At 42.3% G+C, this 16,616-nt stretch overlaps 1 protein-coding gene across 5 annotated transcripts; it reads right to left on the bottom strand.

Annotated features, from left to right (window-relative positions):
• Positions 1-3,827: 3,827 nt before the first annotated feature.
• Positions 3,828-11,924, bottom strand: PDP1 (pyruvate dehydrogenase phosphatase catalytic subunit 1). 5 transcript variants are annotated; one of them, XM_031590995.2, is made up of 3 exons: positions 11,748-11,924; positions 11,322-11,356; positions 3,828-7,803 (listed from the first exon to the last, which is right to left on the bottom strand). In XM_031590995.2, exons 2-3 carry the CDS (start codon positions 11,350-11,352, stop codon positions 6,152-6,154), a joined length of 1,683 nt encoding a protein of 560 aa, XP_031446855.1. In that variant the 5' UTR covers positions 11,353-11,356; positions 11,748-11,924; the 3' UTR covers positions 3,828-6,151. The 5 variants fall into 5 exon arrangements, with proteins under 5 accessions (XP_031446855.1, XP_031446856.1, XP_031446858.1 ...); XM_031590996.2 differs by having other exon boundaries at positions 11,807-11,915; XM_031590998.2 differs by lacking the exon at positions 11,322-11,356 and having other exon boundaries at positions 11,807-11,919.
• Between the last annotated feature and the right edge of the window lie 4,692 nt (positions 11,925-16,616).

Below are 16,616 nucleotides of genomic sequence, written 5' to 3'. Positions count from 1 at the left end.
TTTTTATTTCTTCTTCAAATAGGGAAAAGTGAACTATGCGTAAGACCTGGATCATCTTTTCTATGTAGGTGTTAATTCTTACAAGTGAGATTTTCAGCAGAAGAACAATGACTTTGATCGGTTAGGTTGCAAAGTTTACTTTACAGATTCCTACTAATTCAGGCTAGAAGCAACACAACACTACTGCAGCATAGTCACTAGGTACATGCAAGGAAACCTTCTGCTGCTCGCTTAACCTGTTAAGTAGCAGGGCTCTAACAAAGAAAGTAAAGGGAGTTCTTAAAGGGAATTCTCAGTGTAACAGCAACATGGGAGAGAAAAGGAAAAACTTTCAGCTCACAATAACCTTATTCTGTTTGCTACTTATGTAGGTCAGCATAGGAATATAAAGAAGATGGTAGGCAGGACAGGCACTTCCAGTTACCTAGTGGACCAATGGACAAAAAGTATTTGCAGGTGCATTATGTGCAAAGCTTAATTAAAAAATCTAGATACTTTAGTTGCTGTACAGGATGGGCAGATGCAAGAACTGTAGAGTGACTGTATCCTTGAAGATTCTGGAAAGGAAGGCTAGGCTTTGCCTCCAGAACACCTGAATGGAACTGCCTGCATGTGAATAAGATGACTGAGAGAACTGTTGTAAACCTATAGGAAAAGTCAAAACTCACAGGGAGCTGCCTCAATTCATGAACTTCAAGCTTTTGAACAGGCAGGGCTATGCCAGCTCACAGGGTGCCTTCCTGTTAACATCACTGATTTCCTTGTTTTCCATTGTTTTCCCTGTTCTGAAAGCTAGCTGTAAGGCATGTGACACTGCAAACAGACAGACCTAACTGGATTAATTTTGCAATTACAGTGTGAGGGGCTAACAAATGCTACCCTTAAGTACAGACAAAGGATATTAAAACCAAACTATTTGCTCATGATGCTACATGAGTTCAGCAGTGGTCAATTATGCTAGACAGAACTTAAGTTTGTACTTCCTCATGCTGCATTTGATGTAATCCTGGATGGTTTCACAAGTGATTAGATGAGTCATTTACAGTGAATGCATTTTTTCCCCCAGAAGACTTGCTCACTGAGATCAGTGCATGAGACAAGGTTTTAATGCCAAGGCCCTGCAGCACAGATGAGAACAGAGAACCACTTATCTATCTCAGATTGCTTTTGTTTTCACCACACAATGCTACCGCAAACTCATGCTCATTTGTGATCCAATTATGAAGGTTAGAAGGTTAACCCTCCCCACTACCCAATCTATTATTAAAATATACATATGAGCAGAAATAAAACAGAAGACATAACCAGCACAATAAAGTATGAGGATGGTCTCATCTACTGTACCACAAATATGACCTGGATTTACCATCAGATTAATGTGGTAGGGAATTGATCACTTCTTTACTCTGCCAAGAGGACTTGGAGTTCAGTTCTTCTGATTTTTCTATCACTGAAACACTATGCACAACTGATGTTCAGTATTCACATCAATGGCAAGCCAAATCAAAGAAACCTATATTTTCTTCCCTTCCCACAAGAATATACTTTAAAATGGTAAGAGCAACTCAGGAACAAGCATCAAACTTGGCTTTTCATAAGACAGCAAGTGAAATCAGACATCAATATTCAATGCCTAGCTCATTAGGAGAAGAGAAAAAAGTAAGTCTGCAGGCTTCCTTCACTGGACAGGTATTTGACAGAACATTTATGTAGTTAATTTCCAAATGCTCACTAATTAGCAGGGATTAACCTAAAAGAACTCCCTAAACAAGATTTGGAAAAATCAAGTTCTCAAAATATTCTCGTAACAAGTTTGCATAATTATAGTTGATACCACTTCTGACAAAGAGACACCTACTTGTTCACAGAACAATTAAGTGTTCTGGATGAATAATTCAATCCAAACACATTAGTAAGGCTTTTTACTGCACAAATATCTAGAGGTAGACATTAAATACTTGGTGCTAGGAAAAATACAAACACACCCCCCATTCATTGTTGAATAAGAAGCAAAGCAATGGGAAACAGGATCCTGAAAAGCACTTGGAAAAGGAGAGCTTTCAAATTAAAACAGAGGGGAGGAAAGGATGAATCAATTAACCCAGCACTTGGAAGCACAAACACATTCATTCTGAAGCCTACCTCATTTAAAGCACCTTTGTTTTAGCACAGGAACCAAAACATAACAATGAAGTATCTTAAGTTCCATACTTGAGACTCTGAACATAACAGGAAAAAAAAGCATCTACAAAACCAGTACTAATGCACTTGCAGTGTCTCTCAGGAGGTTGCAGATTGGTAGAGAAAATCATTTAGGCTCATTTTGGTAAGTTGAACCTAACTTCATTGACCCACACAGCAAGATGCTGTATCAGCCTGCAGTGTGCCAACTGGCAGGCTGGAAGAGTTGCTTCTCACACCACCCACAGGATCTGCTAGAATAATTATTCCCTTGGCACACCCAAATTCCTTGTGTCAGTCCTGTTCTTGAGCTGCTGTGCAGCAGCACTGATGAAAGCATTCAGCACTCACACTCATAAAGATCACTGGTGCAAATCAGGAGGCATGCATTTATTAGAAGTCATGAAAGCAGACAGACCATCTCCATCAGGTGCAGGGTAGGACTGAAAACCTGGATCTCCATCTATGCCAGGTAATTTCATTACAGCTGTACCTTCCCAGAGAGGAAAGAGTAGCCTAACCATTTTAAGCATACGTACTGAAAGCAGTCACCCAATATCCTTTGCTCCAAGGCTGTTCAAAGTACAGAAACCCAAGTCTGGAGTTCAGCTATAAACAGCATTTCATGAGAAAGCTATGCTCCTCACTGCATGTGCCATGTTTTAAGAGTTCTGAGTGCAGAACTCCACCCTCTGATAAGGAAACAAGCAGAAAGGGAAAATCAGAGTTCAGTGCTCATCAAGTTCTGCATATAGAATGCAGATAAAGAACGTGAAAGCTCTAAAAGTAACTGCTGCAACATGCTGCATTTGTTTTTGACAATATTTTATAATAATACACATACCACTACTCTTAAAAAAAATGGTAGCAGAGTTAAATCCTTAAATTGAAAACAGACCCCAGAAAGATTTTCCACTCATCTCTTACTTAAGATTATTACTGTTAAACAGTTGTTGATAATCATCTAATAATCATCTATTAAGAATTTAAAGATAGCTAAAAGGTGAACTTGAAAGCTTGTGTTGTCAAAATTCATCCATCCTTGTTGGTTAAGCCATACACTTGCAAAGTGAAATGTGTACTTCAGAAAGGCATTCACAGCATCCCCCTTCCATATGAAGTAACAGTACTTTCTGCAGTGCAACAAAACAAATCCTCTGCCAATGGTATAAAAGATGTTCCTATTTAGTTTGTCATCAACTCATTTTTAGGACATTTGAACCCGTGTATATGAAATCATTTGCTTATGAAATGCTGTTCTGTACAGAATACAGTCCACAAATTAGGCAGTACACTGTTGTAGACTGCTTCACCTGCAGTTTTTAATGCCCTCTCCCCACGCAGATGACAAGGCAAGGCAAACTGATACATGAACACACAGGAGATACTGACAAGAAAACATACAGGCTTCACTGCCAGGGGGCAGCAGAACCAGCATGCCTGATACAGGGTTCAAGCCTCACAGTGACATTTCAAAGCTTTGAAGCCCAGTTCTCAGCCTGTTGCCATTTGCACATTGCTTCGTTAGGCCATCTGGTCTATTCATAACAATGACTAGATGATGGAAAGCATTTCTGAGAACCAAGTCATTCACAAACTTTAAGCAAAACAGCTATTGCTTTCTGTATCAACCAAATACACACACATTTCTGCATAATTGATCATTTTATTGGAATCTATTAAAATGTTTGTTCAGATCACCTGTTCAGCAGGCAGTTATGCTATTTCTATTCACTGCATACATACTGAGCAAGTTTCCAAGCAATACATAAATACTATTGTCTGACCCCATACATATGCATCTTTACTACAAAAAGCAGCTTTTCCTCAATAAAAGTTTTATACATGGAACCCATATTCAGTCCTTCCAGCCAAGACCTGTCCCAGATCCATATCAAGAAACATAGGTTAAATACATCAATACATGTAATAGAGCTTTAACAGTAAAAAAAAAAAAAGTAGGAAAGTTAAATACTGTAACAGCTTAGATACATACTGTATTTGAATGATAGAAGAACATAAAGTCTATTGACCTAGCTAATGATAGTCACCAGAACACAACAAAGAAGCAATGTCAAAAGCCAGTACTTGTCTAAGCATTTTAGAGTTCCCCATTCCCCTTCAAATAAAGAAGGGTTGTTCACATCTTCAGTGTGAACTTAAGATATCAATAACCTTATTGCAAAGTTGATTTTTTAAGGTTGGGTAAATAAGCAGATATTAAAGCTGCAGGCCACTAGGTACACACAGCACTTTTGAGTTTGAGGACCCAATGTTTACTACAGCACAGGATCACTGTTGGTATTAAATATCCTGTATGTAATAGTAGCTTTAACTGGCAATATTTTTATTTAGTGGAAAATGCCACATTACTCAAAGTAAGCTAGGGTTTTTTTTTTTTTTTAATTGCTGTGTTGAAGGCTAGGAAGTTATTTTAACTGAAACACCTCCATGAAATCAAATATGCTGACCTATCATTGTTTAAGAGTTTATCCAGAACACAGGAATCAAGTTACAAGTGTTCTATCAGTCATCAGGGACTGGTATTTCAGATAGCACTTGGGTTTTTGAAGTAAGGGCAGCTGAAGAGTAAGCTACACAAAGCAACATACCAAAAACAGATGCAAAGATGATCATTAGATTAGTTGTCAGTCCCCACTTTTTACAGTTATGAGCCCAACAACTTTAGGCACACAAGTTACAGCCCAGGACTACCTTGTAAGTTTAAATTCATCCACAAGCCAGAGAGACTCATTCAAGAGATTGCTGTGATAATACGTTCTGGACTGTAAGAACATGCATACACCAGCTGTCCAGAGATAAAAAGCTGCTAATAAAGTTGCTAGAAAAAGCCATTAAACATATACATGCATGCCAGTTAGTTTCCCCAACTGAAATTCTACTTACAAACCATACTTCATTTTGTAATCTGTAGTTTTCAACCTGACATACATAGAAATATGTGTTCAAGTGCAAAACATCCAATATGTCACTATTTGAAATAGCCAAAGAGAAAATGAGTGCAAATTACAAAGCCATAATGAGGTTAGCAATGATTTCCTGATCTTCTCAGGTGAAAATTTATCCTCCCAGATAAGAAACACCAGACAGGGATGGAGTCCATAAAGGACATGACCTTTAGGAAACCCAATGGTCTTGACCAGCAACACTGACTCTTCATTTTAAGAGTCTGAAACTTTCTTCACACTGAGGTCCTCCACAACTTTACTTGATATCTTACTGCAGGTTGTAATGTATTATTGCCCCACAAGTTGTGCAGGAACCTACAAGCCAAGAAGGAACTGATGCACAGACATTTAGAAGTTACTGTGTATAAGATACAATTAAGCAATAACAGAATCTCAAGTATTGATTATGGCTTAGACCTGCATTGAAAGTCAACACTTAGACAAATATTCTTAAGTGAATGACATTGTCTATATGAGAGCAAGACAACTTTGTTACACTGAAGACCTACATGGTTAAGTTATCCTCCTATTCAGAGGAAAAGGCTGACAGAATATACTCACAGGTAACCACGCTTATTTTGAATTCTTACAGGGAGAATTCTTGCAACAATATTCCTTGTTACTCATTTTTTAAGAGAGTGAATATTTTCAGATGTTAACAGGCTCTTTCTTGAACAACCAGATGCTTGATATTTACTCCTTTATCCTCCTTCCCTCCCTCATCCAGATCTGCCAAATTCAAGGCATTGTTCTAGCAGCATTCATGAAATCAATAGTGCAAAGTTACTACAGAAACCTCTTTTCCCAGACATCCTCTTCAAGTTTATATTAGGTCAATAGCACTTCTCTTGTATTCAGAGCTCTGGGGGAAGGCAGAAACAATAGATATGTTAAATCTAGCAAGCAAGAAATTTGTTTGCTTATTGAATTTGTCTTTTTCCCATCTGCTGCTCATACTGGCCATCGTTACAGCTTTGGTAAGTAGTTCACTACATTAAAATTCACAGTTCCCCATTTTGATATGCACCTATAACATGCGAGTTGAACTGCACCACGATAATTGTAATGTCATCTCTATACATTCGAGCCAGCTCTTCTGGAAGACTGAGCATCTTGGACAGCCGCTCGTGATCCACAGTGCCAAACTCATTATTGCCCACTGCGTGGCGTATCAGGTGAGTTGCTGCATTCTGATCTTCAAATACTGAAGAGATTTTTGCTCTTCTTTCTGTTAAGAGACCGTGCATCTGTCCCAGAGTTACCTTATAACCACCAACAGCTATCGGCTGTTGATGGTGAACACCGGTGAGATACTCCCCAACAATTCTAGCCACATCTTGCCTGTGCATAGTTTCCCACAGCCCATCCGTAGCTAAAACCAAAAACTTATCCTGTGGCCTTAATTTGTGATGTATGACTTCTGGTTCAGCTGTGAGGTACGGGGGAGTGTGATAATTTGGAGGAATAAACTTTGTATATTCATTGTCATTTAGCTGATCTGGGCCTGATTCAACTACTCTCTTCTGTAGTTCAATACTCCACTTAAACTTCACATCACCAAAAGCTCTGAAAGGCATCAGAAGGCCTAAGAGACGATCTTGTTTCACAAGGCTTTTTTCTTCAGACTTTGGATGCTCTGTTTTCACACGTTCCACTTCACGTTCGTTTTGCGCATTGTGGTCATAGGAGAGATTAACTGCAGACCAAGATCCATCCTCCTCCTGAACTCCAAGCATTGCCCTACTGTCTCCTGTGTTTGCCACGTGCAAGTCAACACCATCTACATGGGCTACACAGGCCGTTGCACCAGAAAATGCTACTCTTAGTACTAAGTAGTTGAGAAAAGAATTTGGGTCTCCTACTTGAGCTTCCAGAGAAATATCGTTATCAAGCCTCTTAAAAGCATTAATTAAAGCCTCTTTCACATCAGTAGTCTCTCCACTATTGAGATCAATGAGCTCCTGCCAGTAAGTTCTTAAACTGTTGAAATAAAGCTTGGAAGCTTCTTTGCTGAAATAATCATTGGGGTGCTTGTGCCACTGTAAAATAGGTAAGAGAGCTCTACCACTTTCCACAGCATTTTCTATTTCAAGTAAAGTCTCATGAGGTAACAAGGAGACAGCAATGTAGTAAAACAGTCTTTCACTGACAGCTTGAGCACAAGCACAACCTGCATGGCCATCAAACACTCCCAGAAGCATCCCTCTTGTCTGTAAGCAAGTGGCAGCACTCCTCCGGTCTTCTATTGGAGCATTAGCAGGCAACTGGTTGCTGTCAAAGCCAAGGACAGAACTTACATTTTTACCATCAAATTCTGGGACTTTAAAACTGTATTCATTTGCCTTCAGAATGCTGTTGACCTGCGGAGGAGTGAGGTAAAACCTCTGTGGTGTAGAAGCATAATCCCTCGCGTGAATAAACTGATAGAAGTTCTCCTTTGGCCTATAGAGTGCTGCAAATTTCTTCTGAGGTGCATATCTGAAGTGACCATGAGCAAAATGAGACGATAAACAACACAGATGTTTATGGTGGCAGTAGCACATAGTACTGCATATTCTGCTAATCTCACAGTTACGAATCAACGGGAACAGATGAGTTGGTGCTGGCATGGCATCAGATAACAGTGGCAGCCTGGAGCTTCGGATTGGAATTGCTGAAAGGCAAGAGAACAACTGCATTTAGAGAGACAGCTAACAGATTTCTCCCAGAAGTCTCTGCTAGAGCATTTACAGTCACTGAACAAAGTTACTCATAACATGAAGTACACAGTCTTAGAACAGAAGAGAAAGAAGCACTTGTTTATACACAGTGTTTTGGGCCAGAACAAAGCAAGCTACACCATACTTTGAAGTTCAGCATAGATATGGTGGCTCTTACAACTACTCAACTAGTAGGAGGACAGTGAAAAAAAATCCAGACAGAAAAGTTTCACACAGAAGTTAAGGCAACAGCTAGCATACAACATGCTATAGTTGTGCTACACTCTGCAAGTATTTTATGGAGATTTCCTACTGATCCTGAGATTCCAGCTGACAGAACCAGATGTGACAGGAAGAAAATAGTCTTTCTGTATGGCTGAAGAGAATGTGTCTAACAGATTCCACAACTGAGATAATAGACAAGTGGTTTTAAAAATACATTTTAGGTGATAAAATGCAAGCAGTAAGTCATAAACAGTTGATCTTAGACAAACAGAAGACAGCAGCAGGTTGTTTCTAGCAGGATGCTTCTTCTCCCCCTTTTCACACACACAATTTTATCACACTTGTGGATATACATGATGTGTATATGTTCACAAATAGCCACAGGAGTCTAGGGAACAATTTTCTGGCTTATCAGATAAAAGTGGTAGAGAACATCTCCATTATCAACAGCTCATCTAGCCCAATAAGTTCGAAAGATTATAAATTAAAGCTAAAGGACTACACAAGCAGTGTTTTCCTTTATCAAAGGAAGACAGCCACATACAACAAATCAAAGCTAGATCAGAATCCAAGTACTCAAGAAAAATATTAGTACTTTTTGCTAAACATAAAATTGCCATTTAAAGTTTTCACTCTGACAAAAGAGTACTCTAACATTACACTCCTCATCTCCATTTACATATCCAATTACAACGTTTGTGCAAGCCTCCTAAATCTTATCCATTATGTTTCTCATATTCTCAGGAAGACTATTACAACATCATACTTAAGAAAAGCAATTCCACAGGAAAAAAAAAGGGAATTATGCTCTTCTGTGGGAAGTGTACAGCTAATGGCCATTTACTTTCTTCCATCTTTTATGATGAAGCTTCAACTTCTTCCTAGAAGGGATCATGACAAATCATAATATACAAGGCTCCCTGCAGTCCTAAGCATTATTCTTCACAGAATCACAGTATGGCTGGAAAGGTTGGAAAGGATGTCAGAGATCATCTAGTTTCAAATCCCCTGCTATGTGCAGGGTCACCAACCACCAGACCAGGCTGCCCAGAGCCACATCAGCCTAGCCTTGAATGCCTCCAGGGATGGGGCATCCACAAGCTAAATTCTTATTCTCAAGCACTAACTCTATCACTGCTCCTCCACACTTTTCAGATTCTGTCACAGAATTCAGATCATCAGTCAAGAAGTATCCAGAAAGAGAGGAATACACTCCATTCTTTGTGTTGTAAGGAAGCAAGCGATGCTCTAAGACAATCCTAAGAAAATCCCACTTCTCTAATACAAAGTATGTAAAGTGCTGAAAATCAGTTAAAATAACACTGTCTACTATTCTGGAGGCTTTCTATCACAATATCTTCACCCCTTACAAGCCAGTGTTTATCAGTCTTGATCTGTAATAACACAAGTTTTTCCACTGACCTGTCCCATGTCTCCTATTGACACTAAGACACTTGACTTGCCAGTTTTCTGTTGTTCAGCTACCAGGGAGAGCTTTGGCTGCAGTACTGCCAACTCTCCCTATACTCTGCCTTGAACTTCCAAATGCGTACTAAATTTATGCTAATCATTTGCTTCTCAGAAAGTATATTTCTCTAGCTCAGGTTTCACATGCATACAGCATGACAGACATGAACTGCAAATACAGATTTTTAAAGTTTATTACTGCCTTCTAATTATAAAACAGCTATTTTAGTAACAGTCTTTGCTTTTAAATACCATATGAAGAAATACACACAACTTTGCTTACAGAATGAGAACCTTAGCAACCTACTGGTGTGTCAAGTCTACAGTAGTACCTTAAGTTTCACACTGGTCTGCTGCTTGACTCCTGCTGAACTAAGCTCCCCTGTCCACTATGTATTCTTGTTCAGGGCTGACCAATGGATGGTTCCACAACTGTTCTGACACGCTGCTGATCCACAATGAGGCAAAACTGCAAATGTACTTAATGTTGTTAAGAGTGGCTCTTCACAAACAGAATTCACTTTGTTGATTTTTAGTTATTAATTTAGCAATTAGGCAACCTGATCTAGCTGTGGATTCACTGCAGGGGAGTTGGACTAGATGGCCTTCAGAAGCCCCCTCCAACTTTAAGGATTCTATGATTCTTTACAAATCTTCTACAAATCTTATGAGGAGTGGCTGACGGAACTGGGATTGTTTAATCTGGAGAAGAAGAGGCTCAGGGGAGACCTCATTGCACTCTACAACTACCTGAAGGGGAGTTGTGATGAGGAGGGATTTGGCCTCTTCTCCCAGGCAACAAACAGGACCTGAGGAAATGGCCGCAAGTTGTACCAGAGGAGGTTTAGATTAGACATGAGGAAAAACTTCTCTCAGAGAGTGGTCAGGCACTGGAATGGCCTGCCCAGGGAGGTGGTAGAGTCGCCATCCCTGGCAGTGTTCAAGAGGTGTCTGGATGAGGAGCTGTAAGATATGGTTTAGTTTGTGGTAGCAATGGTAATGAGAAGACGGTTGGACTGGATGATCTTGCAGGTCGTTTCTAACCTTGTGATTCTATGATTCTATAAATATTACTGGAGATGCATAAGGATGTAGCCTCTGATTTTCTCTCTCTTATTCCCTCACAGCAACTCCCTGTCACTTTAAGCCATCAACTTGTTTTGCATAGCAGATCTAAGTCCTGCTGATCAAGTCGAAGAGAAATTCCAAGTCTGCCAGCATCAACTGAAATCATTCCAAGTCTCTCTCATTTATTCCTGCAACATGGATGCCTCCAATCTAACCACTGCAGTACTCTTTCAGTACTTCAAATCCCCTAATTACAGCTGATCAAGAGATGGAAGAACACAAAAAGGATGTTAGATAAAAATCTTTACTATCTAATCAACATCTGTCAGGTGATTAGTATCACATCAGCCTTAAAAGCCTCTCTAATACCAGGAGAGGATACAAATACACGAGCATTGTAAATAAAGAGTTAGGTAACCAATTTACAGACTCGGCAGCGCTACCCTGACCAAACAAACACACGATTCCTTGTTTTAAGGAGAAGCATTATGCCTATACAGCGCTAAGGACACTTGATGCTGCCGTCAGGATCCTCCAGCACCCTCCTGAGCTGTGCAACGACGCCGGCGGCTCTCGGGCACCCGACAACGCCGGCGACACGGGGTAGAAGGAACGCGGGCCAGGAGCGCTGAGCCCTCCCTCGTGCCGGGGCTCGGCCCTCCGCCCCGCCCGGCCCCTCCGCCCCCCGCGAGCCCCGCTGCGAGATACGTACCGATGCGCCTGGGCCCGGGGCACACACACATTCTCCTGTCACAACAAGAAGCCGCCAACATCCACAAAGCAGAAGCCCGGGGAACGGGGAGGAGAAGCAAGGCAGAGAGTTCGTTAGAGAGGACGAACGGACGGACAGACAGCCAGCTCCGGCGCTGCGGAGGGGCGCAGAAAGGAGGCACGCACATACGCAGCCGGACTGCGGACACACGGATCCCTCACCCCGCCCGCCGGGCCCCGCTCTCCTTCCGGCGGGGGCGAGACGCCGCTCCCTGCCCGCCCCGCCCCGCCAGCGCTGGGCGTCGCCGCGGCGGAGACCGCTACCCCCTGAGGCGCCGCGCGGGCGCGACACGGCCGTCCCTCCAGCCCCCTCTCCCCTGCCGCAGCGCCCCGAGGAGCCCCTCCTTTCTCCCGCGCAGACACAGACCTGGCCCCTTCCCGAGATCCTCAGCCCGGGCACCCCGGGAAGTGACTGCAGGAACCGACCTGCCGGACGATCGCACCCCACGCCGCAACCACTTCAATGTCGCGGACGCCGTGCCGCGCGCCGCCTTATAAAGGCCCTGCCGCCCGCGGCGCGCGTCCCATTGGCTGCCGCGGAGGGCAAGGAGGTCACGTGACGCGGAGGTTCGGCGGCGGCTGAGGGAGCGCAGAGCGGGGAGGAAGAAGAACGGGGCGTTGCGACCGCGCACCGCGCAGGGGCGGGAAGGCGCGAACGCGACGGTGGCGCAGCGCCGCCCCCTCCCTCTCTCACCCGCGCGGTGCGAGAGGCGAGGCCACGCCCCGCTGCGAGAGGCGGGAGGCCGCAGGGCGCGGCGTGGGCACGGCGTGGGCACGGCTCCGGCACAAGCGCCGTGCCCTCACCCCGGGGAAAGGGCTTTCCGTCTCCCCAGCGTTTTGTCCTCACCAGCCCAAATCCAGACGAGGGCAGGGGGCCGCAGGCGGGTCCTCTGCTCTGTGTTGGGGAACACCAGGGCTGCGGTGGCTGCTGGGGCACACGGCCCTGCCCAGAAGGGAGCTGCGGGCCCCTGAGTGCTACATCCAAACCTGTCCGCGTTCCACAGCTCTGAGTCAGCATTCACTTTTGCATAAGCTTCACGATGCTTTGAGCAAGCCTTCGTTGTACGCGTTTTTCACAGCAGGGGGTTGGAGCTAGACTGTCTTTAAAGTCTTTTCCAACCCAAGCTATTCCGTGATTTCGGAATGCAAAAAGTACATAAATTCAGCAAGGTTTAGATTTCCTTTTGTCTTCTCTGCTTATATATGCGTGTGCTCTCCTGGCTTTTTAATCATGGTGTGGCCAGGATGCCCGCTTTGCTGTGGTGCTGGCAGCAGGCATTCACCTGTGGGGTATTGCAACCAGCATTCCATTCATAGCTAAAACAAAACCTAGATTTTTTTTTACCATATTTATGTTTTTACCCAGCAGCGTTAGGTTGTTCACAGATGTGTGGTGAAATATGCAGAGAAAACAAAGGAAAATGTCTGTGCTTATTTACCCAGAAGACTCAAAAGGTTTATCTGGGGTACAAGAAAGGTCACCACTGCCTGGTGACCCCGTGTGTGGAAACCAGCTGGGAAGATACTGTGCCATCCTTCAGTATACACCTCTCCCACGGCAGCAGTTGAAAGCACAGAATATTCAAATTATCATTTATTGATGTTCTGAGTGACTTTTTTGATATTTATTTCTCTAGAAATGCACGTCATTTTCTCTTTGTACCATGTTTTGGAATGAAAAGCAAGTTAACCACATATGACAGGCATCACTGTATGTAAAATATTTCATTGTATGCAATGGAAGATGAGTAATTTACGTTCTTTTTTAACAGTAGCACATGGATAGAAATAGATTGGCGGAGTACTGTAACAGCCACCATTTACATAATTTTCTACTTGCAGTAAGAGTGACTATGATGCAGCTGAGATTAGAAATGTTCCTAAAGACTGTGTAAAAGTAGGTACAATTAAGGCATCTTCTTTCTCCGTCAGAAGGTAGAAGGCTGTAGGAAGACAGACCCGTGCCTGGGTCTATTTAGGTGATAGTTGTATGAGTAGGCATGCAGAAATGGATTGGGATGAAGTCACAACTGATCGCCTCCTATTCCCAATATGGGTTTTGGAGGGTGGATTCCTGTTTGGTATCTGGAGAAGTCACTGCCTATAGCTGTCTATGGAGAAAAAAAAATTCTCAAATTAATTAGCATGCAGCAGTCTTGGTCTTCAGAACATCTTGTGACTATTAATTCAATTCCCATAACGTGCTGTGAAATTGCAAGCTTAGTGTTGTAGCCACCCTGTTTATCTTATTAATCCTTTTTTTTTTCCTTTTACTTTTTTTCCTGATTTAAGGCCAAAAGAACCAGGGTCTGTGGCTCCCTGTCTTATATCCTGCTCATAGCACAGATCTTAAAAAAAAAGAAAAAAAAAAGAGAAAACTTGAATTTTAAAATACTGTGTGAGGAGAGAATTTGGCTTTAGAAGCCTCAAGTCAATCCCACAAATGAAGGATGAAATAGTAAAACTTGGCTGACATTTTGGCCCTAAACTGATACGAGTGAGCTGGCGCGCCAGGAGCTACATGTTGCAGGCTGACTGGAAAGTTATGTGTTTTTTTTTTTTTCTTCACATTGGTGCTGCTAAAGCCTTTTCATGCACTTGGAGCAACTGTCCATTTTGCTGATTTTAAAGAAAATGTGAGTATAAAAGTAGATTGTTCACTGTTTCACATTTACATCAAGTATTGATAGAAAAGCAATTGCTTGTAGCTACTCCCAAAACTGTGAAATCTCACGCTGAATGGTTTACCATGTGAGTTTAACAACACACATCATTTCTTATTTGCTTTGTCTGTGGCCAGCAGCAGGTAATTCAGCACTGCAGGATCAATAGAGCTATGTATTACCACTGCAGCTACAGTGCTGCAGCAGTTACTCTCAAGCTTTCTTCACAAGCTTTCCAGTGAAATCTGCATTACAGATCATCAGAACGCATTTTTGTTTTAAATATAATGTTTATAATAACCTCCTAGTTTAAGTAAGTTTTTGTGCCTAATGAATAAATATTTTATCAGCTCAGTTTTATTGAAAGCAGGTCCAGGAACACAGAGTAATTCCTCCATTGATTTTATGTCCCTAGACTTGTTAACATTTTTACATTCTGCCCTCGGTGTTTCCAAAATGCTGTTTTGCTCCTGAGCCTGGTGCAAAGAGCAGCCACCTATGACAGCTGACTCAAAGTTGTATGCATAGATCAAACACTCCCACCTGGCATGCTGCCTTACCAACCGGGAGCATGAAAGAAGAGTCATACAAGTTTTGAATGCCAGAAAAAAAGCCTAATAAGGGGGAAAACAAGTGAGAAAATTATGGCATGCACTGAATAAATGGGAGGAATAGGACAAGGCTGAACTTACCTTGTCACTTTCTCTGAAAGCACTGCAGAAACAATGACAGTAATGTAAGTCTGATCCAGTAATTTATTTTTAACAAAAACCAGCTGCATTATGTGGCAAAAAATAAATTTGTTATCAGCACTCAAAGCAGACAGAATACCTGCAAGCAGTGATGGCTTGTGATCTTCATGCAGTCTTGCTTCAAAGAAAGGCTTAGGTTGCACATTCATGTATTCTGCTGCCCTCTTAGGGAGTGTTTGCTGTGTATGGTGCAGTCACCCTCATGCATTCATACTCCAGCACAGCTGGATTTAGCTTTCTGAAGTTTCTGAAGTTCTAAAGTAAGCCTTCAAAAGGTGATGTTTTAAAAACATCTCTTAAGAGTGTCAACCTTAGAGTAAAGCAGCAGCACTGAGCCACCTTCTGCAGAAGTGTCATAGAGACAGCTCCTCTTTCCCTGCTGTCTTTTTTGATACAAGCAAGAGGAAGCTAATGGAGAACTGCAGAGGGAGTTGCTTCTAGGAGGTATTTTGCTGTCACTGTGGGACCCAAGGATAGTTTGATTAATTTTGTCTCCTTGGAGGCTTTGTATCTTCACTTTTAGTTCCTTTCCAAAATGAGGCTGTGGGTCTGGCAGCTTTTTATTTTTTGAAAACAGCTGGGATCCAGCATCCTAGAGTCAGAGAACAATCTAGGGCAGATGGGACCTCAGGAGGTCGCACAGCCCCACTCCATACTCAAAGCCAACTTCAGAGCTCAGTGAGTCTGTTTGGGATTGTGGCCGGTCCAGTTTAGCACATCTCTGAGGACAGACTGCAGCCTTCCTGAGCCCCAGTTCTCATGCTTTCCCACTTTTGGTGTGAAGGATTTTTTTTTTCTCCTTAAACAAAGCTTTCCTTGCTCAGATTGAATCTGCTGACCGTTGCCCTTTCAGGGCTTCTTCTCACTGTCCTGTCATACTCCCCAAATATAATTAGCATGTAATTAAATGCATTTCATGCATTTGGTAGGTGTTGTGCACTAGCTTACATACTTCATCTGAGTAGGTCTTTCAGGATTTGTTATCCAATTTGAGGAATCCAGCATTCTGGCAACTTGATAAAGAATATACTATACTGAATTTAATGGAAAAGTCTTTTTGGCAAGCTTCAAGAATGATACTTAAGTTGTCATCACTATCTGTTCTACGTGGAAGATATTTGATGGCTCCAAGATAATCATCTTGGCTCTGAAGGGGCAGATCCCTTTTCCATCTGTTGTTGTGTGCATTTTTACAGATTTGCTATAGTCACTTAAAAAAGCATGAGCATTTACAGTTATGGTGGTTGCTGTGCAGAAGATTCTCCGGGGGAAGTAGTGGAGATGAAATCTGGGAAGGGAGGGGAATCTGCCTGAATTTTGCCAGAAGGAAAATAGCTTACATCTAGCAACAGATGAAATATTTTTTAGCTGATACTGCTAGAACAACGGTATCCCAGTTTCATTCTATCATACCCAGTATTTTTGAAATTAAAGATTTTTTTTTCAGAGACTGAAATTGAAGATGCTTAAGATCACTTCAGTCAAGAGAGAGAAAGCCAGTGACGGGTAGAAACAGCTGTCTGATTTGAGTTTAGATCTCACTAGGCAAATATGAACGTTAAAGAGCAGTAACTTCCCCAGCAATGAGAAAAGCAATCTGTTTCAATGACTGCAATCTTCTTGGTGCTTAAGTGTACTTTGGAGTGGGAAGTAGAGTTGGAAATTAAATCAGAAGTTCAGATTTAGAACCAGGTGCAGACTCTGAACTGCTCTCTTAGATGTCTTAGGGCCCTGGGTTACATTTCACATTTCCTCGTCTAACAGGGAAAGTTAGAAAGACTGCCAGACAAAAGAGAGCACTTTCACACTTTACTTTCCTGC

The sequence above is a fragment of the Phasianus colchicus genome, chromosome 3 (assembly GCF_987193195.1).
Source record: "Phasianus colchicus chromosome 3, bPhaCol1.hap1.1, whole genome shotgun sequence".
In the NCBI taxonomy this organism is placed as follows: Eukaryota; Metazoa; Chordata; class Aves; order Galliformes; family Phasianidae; genus Phasianus; species Phasianus colchicus.
Note: the sequence above shows the minus strand (reverse complement) of the source record. Positions and strands in the feature narration are given on the sequence as shown.

What these genes read in the sequence shown, in the direction of transcription:
- PDP1 (XM_090137808.1), bottom strand. Translation starts at nt 11,508, where the DNA reads ATGTGCGTGCCTCCTTTCTGCGCCCCTCCGCAGCGCCGGAGCTGGCTG. An exon ending in CCCCGGGCCCAGGCGCATCG is followed by an intron (nt 7,804 to 11,321) that starts GTACGTATCTCG and finishes CTTGCCTTTCAG; the next exon opens with CAATTCCAATCCGAAGCTCC.